The 13,772-nt window shown below is 42.6% G+C and overlaps 1 protein-coding gene and 1 non-coding gene across 2 annotated transcripts; both read left to right on the top strand.

Annotated features, from left to right (window-relative positions):
• The first annotated feature begins 1,410 nt into the window (after nt 1–1,410).
• LOC133026067 (ubiquitin-like modifier-activating enzyme 1) lies at nt 1,411–10,439 on the top strand. The gene is made up of 24 exons (XM_061092898.1): nt 1,411–1,466; nt 1,588–1,756; nt 2,143–2,277; nt 2,368–2,474; nt 2,564–2,654; nt 2,750–2,876; nt 2,964–3,061; nt 3,907–4,053; nt 4,350–4,526; nt 4,717–4,824; nt 4,931–5,011; nt 5,652–5,804; nt 6,242–6,407; nt 7,064–7,260; nt 7,477–7,541; nt 7,902–8,097; nt 8,370–8,444; nt 8,549–8,738; nt 8,912–8,997; nt 9,102–9,194; nt 9,314–9,505; nt 9,908–10,009; nt 10,102–10,202; nt 10,284–10,439. Exons 1-24 carry the CDS (start codon nt 1,411–1,413, stop codon nt 10,417–10,419), a joined length of 3,048 nt encoding a protein of 1,015 aa, XP_060948881.1. The 3' UTR covers nt 10,420–10,439.
• LOC133026532 (small nucleolar RNA U6-53/MBII-28) lies at nt 9,637–9,738 on the top strand. The gene has a single exon (XR_009683198.1). It is a non-coding gene; the product is annotated as a small nucleolar RNA U6-53/MBII-28 (small nucleolar RNA).
• Nucleotides 10,440–13,772: the final 3,333 nt, after the last annotated feature.

The following is a 13,772-nucleotide window of genomic DNA, read 5'->3' as shown; positions in this document are numbered from 1 at the left end:
TCATAACTTTCTGAGCATGTCTAGACCCTGAAAAAGCCCCCAAAAGGGAAATAATAATAATAATGATAATAAAAATCCTTACAGATTCAATAAGGCCTCTCACCATTTGGTGCTCGGGCCCTAATAATCCTTACAAATTCAATAGGGCCTCTCACCTTCGGTGCTCAGGCCCTAATAATAATAATAATAATCCTTACAATTTCAATAGGGTCTCACCTGACCTTTGAAGTCAGTGCTCGGGCCCTAATGAATGATTATGAAAGAGTTGTTTTGATAAGCATCATGTAGCTGTGACATCTATCATGTGAGAAGGCAAATTTCTTAAATTACAACAACTGAGAATGAGGAAATGAGCCTAATGAAGACACACAGACATTTAGTGAATTTACACTATATTTGTGTGGCCATGCCTGATGGTTGATACCAGGTATTTACACTTTTCCTAAGGCTTAATCTGATCAATTTAATTATTGTCACAGGGCTGCATCTTCATTATCAATTAAAGGGCCCGAGCACTGACAACAAAGGTCAGATGAGGCCCTATTGAAATTGTAAGGATTATTATTGTTATTATTAGACTCCCGGTTATAGTCACTAAATTGCTGCACGAGCAGTGGCATCTCTCTGCATCATTGCTATCACGGAGTTATTCACCATCTTATGTAGAATTTAAGGCAAAGGATAAAAATGTACATTCCCCTTTGGTTTATCACAGTTTACTCAGGCACAGTATCAATCACATCTGATAGATGTGGATCTTTTCTTGTTTCATTTTGAGTCCAACCCTCCAAGAGCTAACAAACTATCTAATAAACTTTGATAAACCAGTATAGAGCGAATAAATTGAATAAATCACAAACAGCTGTTGTTGTTCTCAGATGGTAGATTGGACAGCAGCCACCAAACATTGTGGCATCAAAGCCCTTTGCCTTTCAACAGTATGGCTTCAAAGGCCGCTGCCTTTCAACAGTATGGCAACAAAGGCAGCTCCCTTTGTAAGTGTGTTAGTGTAAGTTTCTGTTGCCCCTTGATGTGCCTTCTAAGAGCCGCCAAGATTTGAGTCGGCCTTTAATGTCATTTTCACGCTCAACAAATATCAACAATATAATTTGTTTACAGCTGTCAACCTCGACATCTTCTGTTATCCTTTCTAAATTGATCAATATAAATTGGTAAAGGGGAGGTGTGATATAACAATACTCAGCTTGGTGTTTTGCTTGACATCAGTCCAAGAAGCGTCGCTTGTCAGGAACAGAGACGAAGACGGGATCCAACTGCTCCTCCTCTTGCTGTCAGAACTGATCTGTTCCACACACCTTCCAACGTAAGCACTATCACATGCGCTGTGTACTTTTGGATATAACTTGTACCACAAACTTAATTGCACCTCCTGCTGTCTCTCCTTAGGACATGGCTGAGAATATCAATGATCTTGAGATTGACGAAGGCCTGTACTCCAGACAACTGTAAGTCCTCTCTCTGTACAAGTCTTGTCCAAACAATGGAGAACACACAAACCTATTTTTTTTAATAGTTAGGTATTCAAAATGCAGAGGTGTGCTGATGGTTCTTTCTCACCCCATGTAGTTACGTGTTGGGCCATGACGCTATGAAGCGCATGCAGAACTCCAATGTCCTTATCTCTGGTATGAGAGGTCTTGGAGTGGAGATTGCCAAGAACGTGATCTTGGCAGGAGTAAGAAGTGTCACTGTACACGACCAAGGAGTTGCAGAATGGAGAGACCTCTCCTCTCAGGTGGGAAGCACATGTGTATATTCTTATTTTGCATTAGCACAAAAACATTCTCTTCAAAAAATGTTTTTAAGTCATACAAAGTCCGTAGGGTTAACCCTTCCAAAAAGACCATCGCAGCCACCCTCACCCTTGTTAACCATGGCCTTTCTCTGGGTTATAATCATAGGAGATATAAAGCCTGTTTAGAACATTACAATGGGTAGACAGTTTATGTCTATCAGCTTGACATTCTGAATTTTATTGTGGCCATTTAAGACCATTCAAGACAGATGTATTACTGTGATGTTTTCTTCTTTATTACCATTCATTCACCTGGATTGACAAGATGTCAGGGGAAAATTGATGCCAAGTTTATTAATCAACACCTATGTATTTTGTGTGTTCAGTTCTACCTCCGGGAGGAAGATCTGGGGAAGAACAGGGCCGAGGTGAGCCAACACCGTTTGGCTGAACTCAATAGCTACGTTCCTGTGACCGCCTACACTGGAGAACTCACTGAAGACTCTATGACCAAGTTCCAGGTATAGATTGTGTAGAGGCCTGTATCCGACTCATTCAGCATTCAAGAAGGAAAGAAGCTTTTTTTAATTTGTCTATTTTTGCGTGTCTAGGTGGTAGTACTGACCAACTCAAATCTGGAAGAGCAGCAGCAAGTGGGGGACTTGTGCCACAGCAAAGGAATCAAGCTGATCATCGCAGACACACGCGGCCTGTTTGGGTAAGATTCTGACTTTGTTCTCATGAAATCTATAACCACTTGTCTGCCAGTGTCTAACATTCTTGTGCATTATGCGTTTTGTTTTGCAGCCAGCTTTTCTGTGACTTTGGTGACGAGATGGTTGTCTATGACACCAATGGAGAGAAACCGCTAAGTGCCATGATTTCCTTGATCACCAAGGTCAGTCCCTGTGGTTAGTCTGTCTGACGATGTTTGTCAATCCAGTTTCAGCTTTTTAAGATCAGACCTCAGGATGTACTTTTTCCTCTCTCCAGGACAATCAAGCAGTTGTGACATGTGACACTCGTCATGGCTTTGATAGCGGCGACTCTGTCACCTTCACAGATGTTCAGGGTATGACTGAGCTCAACGGATGCCAGCGAGTGGAAATCAAAGTTCTGGGTAAGATCTATTGGGGTTTAAGAACTAGCCATGTCTTCTGACTTAATATGAATGTTACACATAACATGACTTGCCGTCTCTGTCCAGGTCCCTACACCTTCAGTATCTGTGACACAACTGGTTTTACGGATTACGTGAGAGGAGGAATTGTCTCTCAGGTCAAAATGCCCAAGAAGATTGCTTTTGTAAGTGATGTGTTGACATGCGTTACGCCCCCTGGTGGCTCGTAGCAGGACATAACATAAATGCATCAGGTTTGAATAAGTGAGGGTGCAATCACACAGAAGACAAGACCCGATATTAGACAAAGACAATATTTATTTAAACAAAGCAACACAGGGATCAGCAAGGACTATCAGTGGCACCAAAGAAAAAGAACACAAAGAAATCCCCCCCCCCCCCCCTTTACAGGTGCTTAGCACCCAAAAGTACAGCAGGTGGTGCTCACTCTAACCTGGGGTATTAACAAGCAGTAAACCTACGTGTGTGTGATATGTAGACCCCGGAGTATCTTACCTGTCTTTGTAGTCCCTGTGCGCACAACAAACAAAGACAAAACAAAAGTAGGCTGCTACAACTTAAATACTACTGGTAAAACTAATTCAATACACCAGCAAACATCAAAGCCAAAACCAAACAATTAGAGCTCTGCCACAGCTCACCACAAAAGCCTCCTCTCGCCAACAAAACAAACACAGGACTATTTAAAGGGGAAGGGTTGATGAGAGATCTGTAACAGGTGGGGTGATTTGAAGATTGGATGCAGGTGAGATGAGCGGCCACGATGCTTCTTCTTCTGTGGCCACTTCACTGGCGCGTCCTGCCCGAGAGCTCCCCCTTCCAGTCACTGGAGGCATCACCGGTCAACTAGGCTGTGGAGACAAAACAACAACACAAGACAGAACACAATACATGTATACATACAGGACATACAAATCACTGTCCGTAACAACATGTGTATCTGTTTTGACCAGTGGGAAATTATATGTGGACTCATTTCTCACTGTCGTGCATTTCTTTCCTTATGCAGAAATCCATCTCTTCCTCCTTGGCTGAGCCAGAGTTTGTAATGACAGACTTTGCCAAGTTCTACCGTCCAGGGCAGCTTCATGTGGGCTTCCAGGCGATCCATGCCTTCCAGAAGAAACACAACCACCTTCCAGTACCTTGGAACCAGGTACATATCACCCCTATTCGTTTTAATATGTTAATTGGAGTGTTACATTGGCTTGGAGTTACTGTTAGTGCTTATGGAAAAAAAACACCTACCTTCCTTGTTTTGATATGGCTCAATTGACTTCGTTTAGATTTATAGGTAGCTTGGTGTTAGTAATGTTGTCAATATGGGTCTGCAGAAGCTAATTAGCTTGTCCTTGCAAACAGTAAATATCAATCAGTCAATACAAGTTAGTGAGTTAGTATTGTCATTGTAGTTTTGTAACATGTCCAACCTTCTGAACTGTGTTTTTCCAGGCTGATGGTGAAGAGTTATTGACATTAACCAGGGAGGTGAACTCTGCCCAGGTCGGCTCCGCCAAAGTGGAGCAGTTGGATGACGCTCTTATCAAAAAGTTGTCATATGTTTCTGCTGGTGACCTGGCCCCTGTTAATGGATTTATTGGAGGTCTGGCAGCGCAGGAAGTGATCAAGGTCAGTGGTGTGATATGGAGCTCAATTTTTCCTGTAATGTATTATTTTTTATTTTATTTTCAGTAATCTATGTTATCACTGTGGATTTACTTTTATCAGATGGACATGTTTGGGCCTATGTTGCTAACTCCCCTGAACAAAATTCTCTGCGTTCTCTAATGCTTCTTTTGACATGTTCTCTCTTATTTAGGCATGCACAGGAAAATTTATGCCAATAATGCAGTGGCTGTATTTTGATGCCCTGGAGTGTTTGGCCGAAGAGGAAGGAGTCACACTCACCGAGGAAGAATGTGCCCCTGTAGGTGTTCTTATTAAATCACACACAATGATACTGATGACGGACGCGCACCAGAGTGATAAACCATGATGTTAAACCCTTTTCTTCCTCTTTGCTTTTCTCCCAGAGGAACTGTCGCTATGATGGGCAGATTGCAGTTTTTGGCACCAAGCTGCAGGATTTGCTTGCCAAACAACGCTACTTCCTGGTGAGTTACCCAATCGAAAATGTTCTAATATCTCCTGACATACTGTTGCTAAGGGAGATTTAATGGATAAGGGCATACATTTTCTGTTTCTTTATTGCCAACATAATCCCATGAAAAGATAAAAACCCTGATCCTGTTAACTAGACTTCCCTGTAACCTAAACCTGATGGGAGATATTCCTCTTTTCCATAAATCTCTATGTTGTCTAAAGACTTAAAAACATCAGTAAATAATGAAGTAGTAGATAAAACGCTTCTTTATTGCTTCTTAATCTTCTAGCAAAATAAACCAAAAACTTTGTTTCGTTCTTTTAATGGAATTTTTTCGCAATATTCACAAAAATATCCACATCCTAATCCTTAAAAATGATTTCCTAACATGGACCCTTATTTTTTAATCTCTCTTCTCAGTGTAAACGTGAAGATAATGTTCATGGGATCTTTTGGCAATAATGAAAACGGGTTATTACCAGTCTTGCTGTTAAACTATGGCTCTTGTCTGGCAATAAGGAATGTGTTAATAAAACCTTGATTTTTCCAAAGTGAAGGGTTTAATACTAGGTTTGTTAAATTGTGTCTGAACATACAGAAAATGGAGCACGGCTTTTGTATCTTTACTGAGTGACCTGTAATCCTCCCAGGTTGGAGCTGGGGCCATTGGCTGTGAACTGATGAAAAACTTTGCGATGATTGGACTGGCCTGCGGAGAGGGCGAGGTCATTGTGACGGACATGGACACCATAGAGAAGTCCAACCTCAACAGACAGTTCCTCTTCAGACCCTCAGACGTGACGGTCAGTATTTACCTTTTTTGGTGGAGACAGTTCCTCTTCAGACCCTCAGACGTGACGGTCAGTATTTACCTTTTTTGGTGGATACAAAGTAGGTCGTGGACATAACTTGTCCCTTTATTGATCGAATTTAATATTTCATTGGATTTCCTGTTCATTGCAATTGATTGTGTTAATGCAACTGCTGCTAATGGATGATATCAGCATTAGATAGTGGGTAGGTTCATTCTAGGTGTGGAAGATTAATATTGGTTTATCAAGTGGTGATTTATGAAATGTTCAAAGTACAGATTTTTACTGGAACACCATTAACCATTCGGTCAAGTAATCAAGTGTGAACACAATTAACCACCCCTCCTGTTGCAGTGTGATTCTTAGTATTTGAAGAGAAAGGGAAAAGGTCACTATTTTAATGTATTTGTGTGTATGTGTGATGATAGAAAATGAAGAGCGATACTGGAGCAGCGGCAGTGAAGCAGATGAACCCGTCCATCAGGATCACAGGTCACCAGAACAGAGTGGGCCCCGACACGGAGAGGATCTTTGACGACGCCTTCTTTGAAAGCCTCGATGGAGTGACCAACGCACTGGACAATGTAGATGCACGTAAGTGTCGCGGAAACTTCAATTATTTAAATCTTTTTTTACAGAATGTTTAGGATTTTCTGAGAGCACCACTTATACCAGATGATCAATCAGCGCAGGTGAGAGCTGTTAGCTGATTGATCCTCAGGCTTAAAAGGCAGCAGTCGACAGGGGGACAGGCACATGGGAAGAGCTGCACCACGAACCTGGGGAGGTTATAAGTCGGACAATTTATGTTAAGTTAAGACTTTTTTTCCTCACGTGTGATCAAGTATGCAACAGTACTATCTCTAGCTGTGTGTGGGAGACGGCTTCCTCTCCTAGCCGGTGGGAAGGTGGAGTAGGTCAGGCCTGATGGCGTCCTGGCTTTAATTTGGCGATGGGGATATGTGGGCATGGAGGTGGCTGGGAGAACACCTCCACGTGGACCAGAGGATCAGTCAGCGCGGTTGAGAGCTGATCCTCAGGCTGCAGAGCTGACGCAAACATGTGAAGCGACACGAGCCTGAAAAGGTTGTTAGTTGTGCTTAGTTCCGACTTTGTTTCCTTACTTGTGTTAAAGTATACTGCAGAGCAACGGTACCATCTCTGGCTGTGTGTTTGGGAGACCCCGGTGGCATGGTCAACTGCTCCAATCTGATTTTCTAATTCCCACTCCCTCTGTTTTTGCCCATTAGGCTTGTACATGGATCGGAGGTGTGTGTACTACCGTAAACCCTTACTGGAGTCTGGTACTCTTGGCAACAAAGGCAACGTCCAGGTTGTGATCCCCTTCCTCACAGAGTCATACAGCTCCAGCCAAGACCCACCGGAGAAATCCATCCCCATCTGTACCCTGAAGAACTTCCCAAATGCTATTGAACACACACTGCAGGTCGGTGAACTCAGAGATGCTCATAACAATGTTAAAGATTACCACATAGTGAATGTTTTGAAATTGCAATAAATATGTATTGTTTAAAGACAATGCTATCTGTTCACAATGTGATTTAAATTGAGAAACCAGTAATTTAATTTTCCAGTTTCATATTGTGCTTCTGACTATGAATTGACTAATATTGATCTGTTGTAAATATCTTCTTCTCTTCAGTGGGCCCGTGAGGAATTTGAGGGATTATTCAAACTGCCACCAGAGAATGCCCTGCAGTACCTCTCGTGAGTTGCATTCTTTACATCCAAAAGTGACTTTATGGCAGAACTGTAGTTATCCAAATGTAAGATTTGTTCAAAGTGATTCCTCTTTGCATCAATAAACCTAGATCATTTCTTTTCACATCTATTAGTTGGTGGTGATGTCTCCAAGTGTTGGGGAACTCTTCATTACTTGTAAATGCTTGGCAAGATTGAATAACATATCTTAAACACTTAGAATAGAATTGCCACTTGTGAAAATGTTCTACCTTGTGGTATGTTTGACCATATTTAAACTGGGAGGAAACAATATCCCATCCAATGGTAACAGCTCTTCACATGGTTTTCTCCAGCTTATTGGATCTATGATCATTGTTCTTTCAGAGATCCTCAGTTCATGGAGCGTACTCTGAAGCTGCCTGGAGCTCAGCCTGAAGAGGTGCTGGAGGCTGTCTACAAGAGTCTCGTCGCAGACTGCCCCCACAGCTGGGCCGACTGCGTAGCCTGGGCACGCAACCACTGGCAGTGCCAATACAGCAACAACATCCGTCAGCTACTGCACAACCTCCCCCTAGATCAGGTACACATTGAGATCACTGCTTGGTGGATATAAGTCTTTTCTGATATTTGTACTGCCTATATTTGTCTAGAATCGGTAGATAATGTGTAAGCTTTTTAAACTGTTTATTGAATCAAGATGCATGTGTTGATGGAGCGCCATGATTTTACTGACCTTTCATCTATTAATTTCCTGTTATTTCTTCTGTCCGTCTACAACAACCCAAAGGCCTATTTTTCTTTAAGTTTTTGCATTTCTGTGCTTGTAAGGCAAGTTTATCATCTGTCTTTCAGCCCACCAGATCTGGTGCCCCCTTCTGGTCAGGCCCAAAGAGGTGTCCTCACCACCTAGACTTCAGCACTAGCAATGCAAGTATCAGTCTATTATTTTTAAGAGCACCTACTTGATGCATTATCTGCTTTTTACTAATCTATTCAGATTCCAGCTGGTAACAGAATTGCTTTCATTGTAGGAGCTGCACATGGATTATGTTGTGGCTGGGGCAAACCTGTTTGCTCAGACATATGGCCTCCCAGGCAGCACTGATCGTGCAGGTGTGGTCAAGATCTTGCAGGAGGTCAAGGTGTCGACCTTTACCCCTCGTTTAGGAGTTAAAATCCATGTCTCTGATCAGGACCTGCAGAATAGTAATTCCTCTGTTGGTGAGACGCTCAAATCTCTTAAATTCGCATTTGCAAAAGTAATATTTTCTGCCAAGGACTTGTTTTATGTGAAATGATTTATTGCTTTTAGTAGTTTACAAATTAAGGCCATAGTCTGGCGTCATTAAGGATGCTTTGAGTAGAATGTGACTACTAATCTCTCGGTATATTAGATGTCTCAAGACTGGAGCAGCTAAAGGTCAGGCTGCCTTCCCCCGAGACTTCACAGTTCAAACTCTGTGCCATCGACTTTGAGAAGGTACACATGGCTTTCCTCTGATAAATGTGTTTTGCCTGTGTATTATCCTCATGGCTGCTAGATATAAACAAAACTAATGATTGTCTTTGACCTGTCGGTAACAGGATGATGACACAAACTTCCACATGGACTTCATTGTGGCAGCATCCAACCTGAGAGCAGAGAACTACGACATTCCCCCGACAGACAGACACAAGGTGGGCGCGCCCATTTAGTTTTAATCCTGGCATTTTCTTTCATTGTTAATGTTCTTTTACTGCAAGTTGTCTCCTGTTTTTGTTTTTTTTGCTGCTTAATTCTTCATCCTCCAACCCAGAGCAAACTGATAGCTGGCAAGATCATTCCTGCCATGGCCACTACCACGGCTGCAGTGGTGGGCCTGGTGTGTCTGGAGCTCATCAAGATTGTCCAAGGTCACAAGAAGCTAGAATCGTTCAAGAATGGCTTCATGAACTTGGCCCTGCCTTTCTTTGCCTTTTCTGAACCCATTGCTGCTCCTAAACACAAGGTAGCCATTTACTTGTTTGAGCTGTTAAGATATTGAGCAGTCACATGTGTCCCCACTGTGGGGAAAAAAAATCCCTATTCATAGTATCCTCTCTACAAGGGTAACCATAGATAGTCATTACATGTTTTGAACTCCGATGATGATCCAGCCATGCTAATACTGATGCACCAGGCAGATGCAGTTTGCCTGCCTGGGTGCAAGTGAGTTCAACTGACCTTCTCACGCTGATGAGATCAGTGTGGGCTGAGGAGAATACATTCTCTAAAAGCTTTCTGTTTTATGACTTTACATTTTTCATTTTGGCATAGACGTCAGTCAGTAGCTTCTGTTTAATGAAAACTCATCGTGGCTTTGTGTAACCGACATCAGCATCTCATAACCCCCCACTTCATGTTTTTGCAGTACTTTGAAATTGATTGGACGTTGTGGGATCGCTTTGAGGTCACAGGTGTGCAGCCCAACGGGGAGGAGATGACACTTCGACAGTTCTTGTTCTACTTTAAAGTACGTTCTCATCAACTCCCCTCCTCAGTTTGTTGACATGTGATTTCTGGCCTACAATTAACAAACCCCATCTGTCTTCTGTCACTCATTAGACAAAGTACAATTTGGATGTCACCATGCTTTCTCAGGGAGTGTCCATGCTCTATTCCTCCTTCCTGTCTCCTGAAAAACTCAGAGAGAGACTGGACCTGCCGTGAGTAGATAACTTTACTGAGTCATGTTAAATGCTAGTGTTTAATTTGTTGCTCTAATGGTATTTACCTTTGTCTCATAGGATGACGGAGATCGTGACTAAGGTGTCCAAAAAGAAGCTGGGACAGCATGTGAAAGCCGTGGTGTTAGAGCTATGCTGTGACGACATGTATGATGAAAACGTGGAAGTGCCCTATGTCCGATACACCATCCGCTGAGCTCCACACTATACAAGATGTCGCGGGGGACGGGGTGATTGTTATAATTGAGCATTGGGGTGGGTGGGTTGATCCAGGTTGGCTCTATTGGATCAATCAGTTTTCTGTTAGGCCTGTGGTTTGTGTAAACCTGTGCCTGAGTGTACATAGTCCCAGTAAGCTAACTTAAAGGATACCTGTATGATTGTTAGGGATCCAGTTGGTGCTTGCGTCGCTGGAGGAAGGGAGCAAGTATACTGGAACTCCTAATGTTTCTCAGTAGCAGAACCCTTCTGCTCCATTGAATTCCACGCCCTCATGTTCTCATGGTACTCCATAGCCCAACTAGTGTCCCTCTGAAACACCCTCGCACTCTAACTAAGCTTCATCGCTAGAGAAAAAGTTTTTTTTAACAACTCTCCCCTCTACTCTACTTGCTCTCTTCCTTTTTCCAACCCTGTTTCTCGTAGACCTGGTCCCACATTACTGTTTTGTTTTTCCAGAAAGATGTAAGTAAAAGAAGATCTGCTAAGAATTCCCAAAGTAGTGACACGGACATATGTGATAGCTTAGCTTTTAGCTAAAACTTCTGACTTTTTCCACTAAGGTAACATAGGGTGACCAGACGTCCTCTTTTTCCCGGACATGTCCTCTTTTCAAGACCTAAAAAATGCGTCCGGCAGGGATTCCAAAAACGTCCGGTATTTTGCATTGTCGCAAAAAAAATATTAATTTTTTATTTTTTTTTGCCTCGTCGCATATTTGTGTTTCTGGGTCTTTCACATAGCCTACTAGTTATTTCGGCCTTCCAAGTTCTGGAAATGGTACCACCCTTACTGTAGGAGCCATATTAACCTTTGTTATCTTTCTTTATTAGCCATGCGTGTGTGTGTGTGTGTGTGAGAGTGACACTGTCTGTAGGTGTTTTTACCCCACCTACAGGACGCCTGAACTGAACCTGAGAGGCGAAGGGTGGAGCCAAGAGGAAAGGCTTAAAGAGCCAGCCACAAGAGCATCTGGGCGTGGCTGAGCGAGGCAACACTTTTTTGACCATGTTTTGTGACGTTCAATGTGCTCTACGAGAGACTCTTTAGTTGAATGTATTTAGTTTGTTTCAAGCAATTTGTAAACCATCTTTTTTCTACAATAAATGGCCAAAGGGACCAACCGGACAAACCTCTACTCCTCATCTTTTATACATGTGTCAGGATCAAACCCAACTCAGCCACCAGTAGCAGTAAAATAGAAATTGCTGCTACAATTAGTCAAAAAAAGTGCCTTGGATGGATGACCTTGGTAAAAAAAGCAACATTGGATGGATGGATACTGGAACAAAGGAAGTTCAAGTCTGAATTCAGGTGCATGTGCCACTCGGGAGTGGTAGAGGACCAAGATTGAATCCAACTGAATCTGCAGAAATCGGTATGTGTATGAAGAAACTTTAAAGGAATCTTGTTTATTGCCTGAAGAAGAATCATTTTTGTTGAATATTGATTTATATTTTTGAAGAAAAAAGGACTTTGAGTTTGTCAAGCTGAACAAAGAGCTTCAGTTTCCAATATGGCTGACCATGCTGTTGATTCTGAAAGGCAAAGAGAAATGTTTGAGTTTGAGAATCAACAGCATGGTCAGCCATATTGGAAACTGAAGCTCTTTGTGAAATTAGTCCCAAAGACAGCATCTCTTCAGTTAGTAGGGGATCTAAAAGTTCAATATCAAGTTCAGCTTCAGCTCGTCTGGTGGCACAGGCTGAGAGGGCAGCACTTTTAGCAAAGGCTGATGCTATGAAAGAAAGGCAAGCTTTAGAAGAAAAAGGAGAAAAAATTAGAAGGCAAGTGGAGACTTTGACTTTTGAAGCTGAATTGTCTGCTACAAATGCCAGGCTTGCAGTGTATGCTGGTGCTGAGGAGCAAGTGGCTTCTACCCCAGCTGATGGCATGAATGTGTACTTCGAGGAAAGGAACCTGGAACTCGACAACATCGACACACTGCAACAAGTGGCTCACACAACCAACATATTTGAGGAAAGGATTGTTCGACCAAAGGATCAAGTGAAACACATACCTTTGTTTCAAGCACGCAGCAGACAAGGTGAACTGGGTGACTATAGAGGACACTGGTTACTCCAGGAAACCCCAGAGGCCGTGGGTCCAGATCAAAGGTCACAGTCTACATTGAATCTACAGGCAGATCGTGCAACTCAAGGAGGTAATGATGTTCTGAAACTTATTAAGGAGAAATCCATTGATCACTCTGACAAAGTTGAGCTCAGTACAGAATACAGACCGCTGGTTGATCTTGTAAACTCCGGGAAAGACATGGCAGGTCCTATGCTGCCTGAACAAGGGCAGTACAGGTCATTACAGGACAATGTAGATCCCATTAGTCTAATTGCGATCTTGAATAGACAAAATGAAATCACGTCTATGCTTCTCAGACAGCAGCAATTATCTACATTGCCACCTAAAAGTGTTACTGTCTTTGATGGAGATATCTTAGAGTTTAGGTCATTTATGAACTCTTTTGAACATAACATTGAGAGGAAAACAGACAATGGACAAGACAGATTGTTTTACCTTGAACAATATACAAAGGGCCAAGCTAGGGACCTAGTAAAGAGCTGTCAGCACATGGATGGAGATCAGGGTTATCTCAGAGCCAAACGCTTGTTACAGGAACATTTTGGCAATGAGTTTAAAATTTCCACCGCTTACATTAAGAAAGCTCTTAATTGGCCTATCCTGAAGCCTGAAGACCCAAAGGCATTGAATGACTATGCTCTGTTTCTGAAAGGATGCTGTAATGCCATGACAAAACTGGATTACATGAGTGAACTGAATGTTGCATCTACCTTGAAAGCCTTAGTCATGAAATTACCCTACAAGTTTCGGGATAAGTGGAGGACTAAAGCTCAGGAGAAACTGGATGGCAACAGCAGGATAACATTTGCAGATCTTGTACAGTTCATTGAGAAACAGGCAAAGATATGTTCCAACCCAGTATTTGGAGAAATCCAAGATTCAGTTGCTAGTAGGAGTAAAAGGCCAGAGGAAAGCAAGCCCATGTTTAGGCCCAAGGTTAATTATGCAGCTAATGTGGCGGCAGTAACCACTCCAGTGACTTCAAAAATGGACAGTGATGTCAAATCCCCATGCCTCTGCTGTGATGGTGCTCACAGTCTGGAGCACTGCTCTGACTTCAAGAAGAAAACACACAGGGAAAAGTTGAATCTTTTAAAGGAAAAGGCACTCTGTTTTGGATGCTTGCGTATAGGACACAGAAGCAAAGACTGTCATGCGCGTCTGTCATGCAACATCTGCAACCGAAGCCATCCCAGTGTGCTTCACATCAACTTTCAGGTCAAAGGTGAGACC

This window comes from Limanda limanda, chromosome 19, assembly GCF_963576545.1.
Source record: "Limanda limanda chromosome 19, fLimLim1.1, whole genome shotgun sequence".
Lineage (NCBI taxonomy): Eukaryota > Metazoa > Chordata > Actinopteri > Pleuronectiformes > Pleuronectidae > Limanda > Limanda limanda.
Note: the sequence above shows the minus strand (reverse complement) of the source record. Positions and strands in the feature narration are given on the sequence as shown.

Bases quoted from the DNA above. Each gene is read 5' to 3' on its own strand.
- LOC133026067 (XM_061092898.1), top strand. From the start codon at position 1,411: ATGGCTGAGAATATCAATGATCTTGAGATTGACGAAGGCCTGTACTCC. The intron at 2,655-2,749 runs GTCAGTCCCTGT...TCCTCTCTCCAG, and splicing joins TGATTTCCTTGATCACCAAG to GACAATCAAGCAGTTGTGAC. The intron at 7,261-7,476 runs GTCGGTGAACTC...TCTTCTCTTCAG, and splicing joins CTATTGAACACACACTGCAG to TGGGCCCGTGAGGAATTTGA.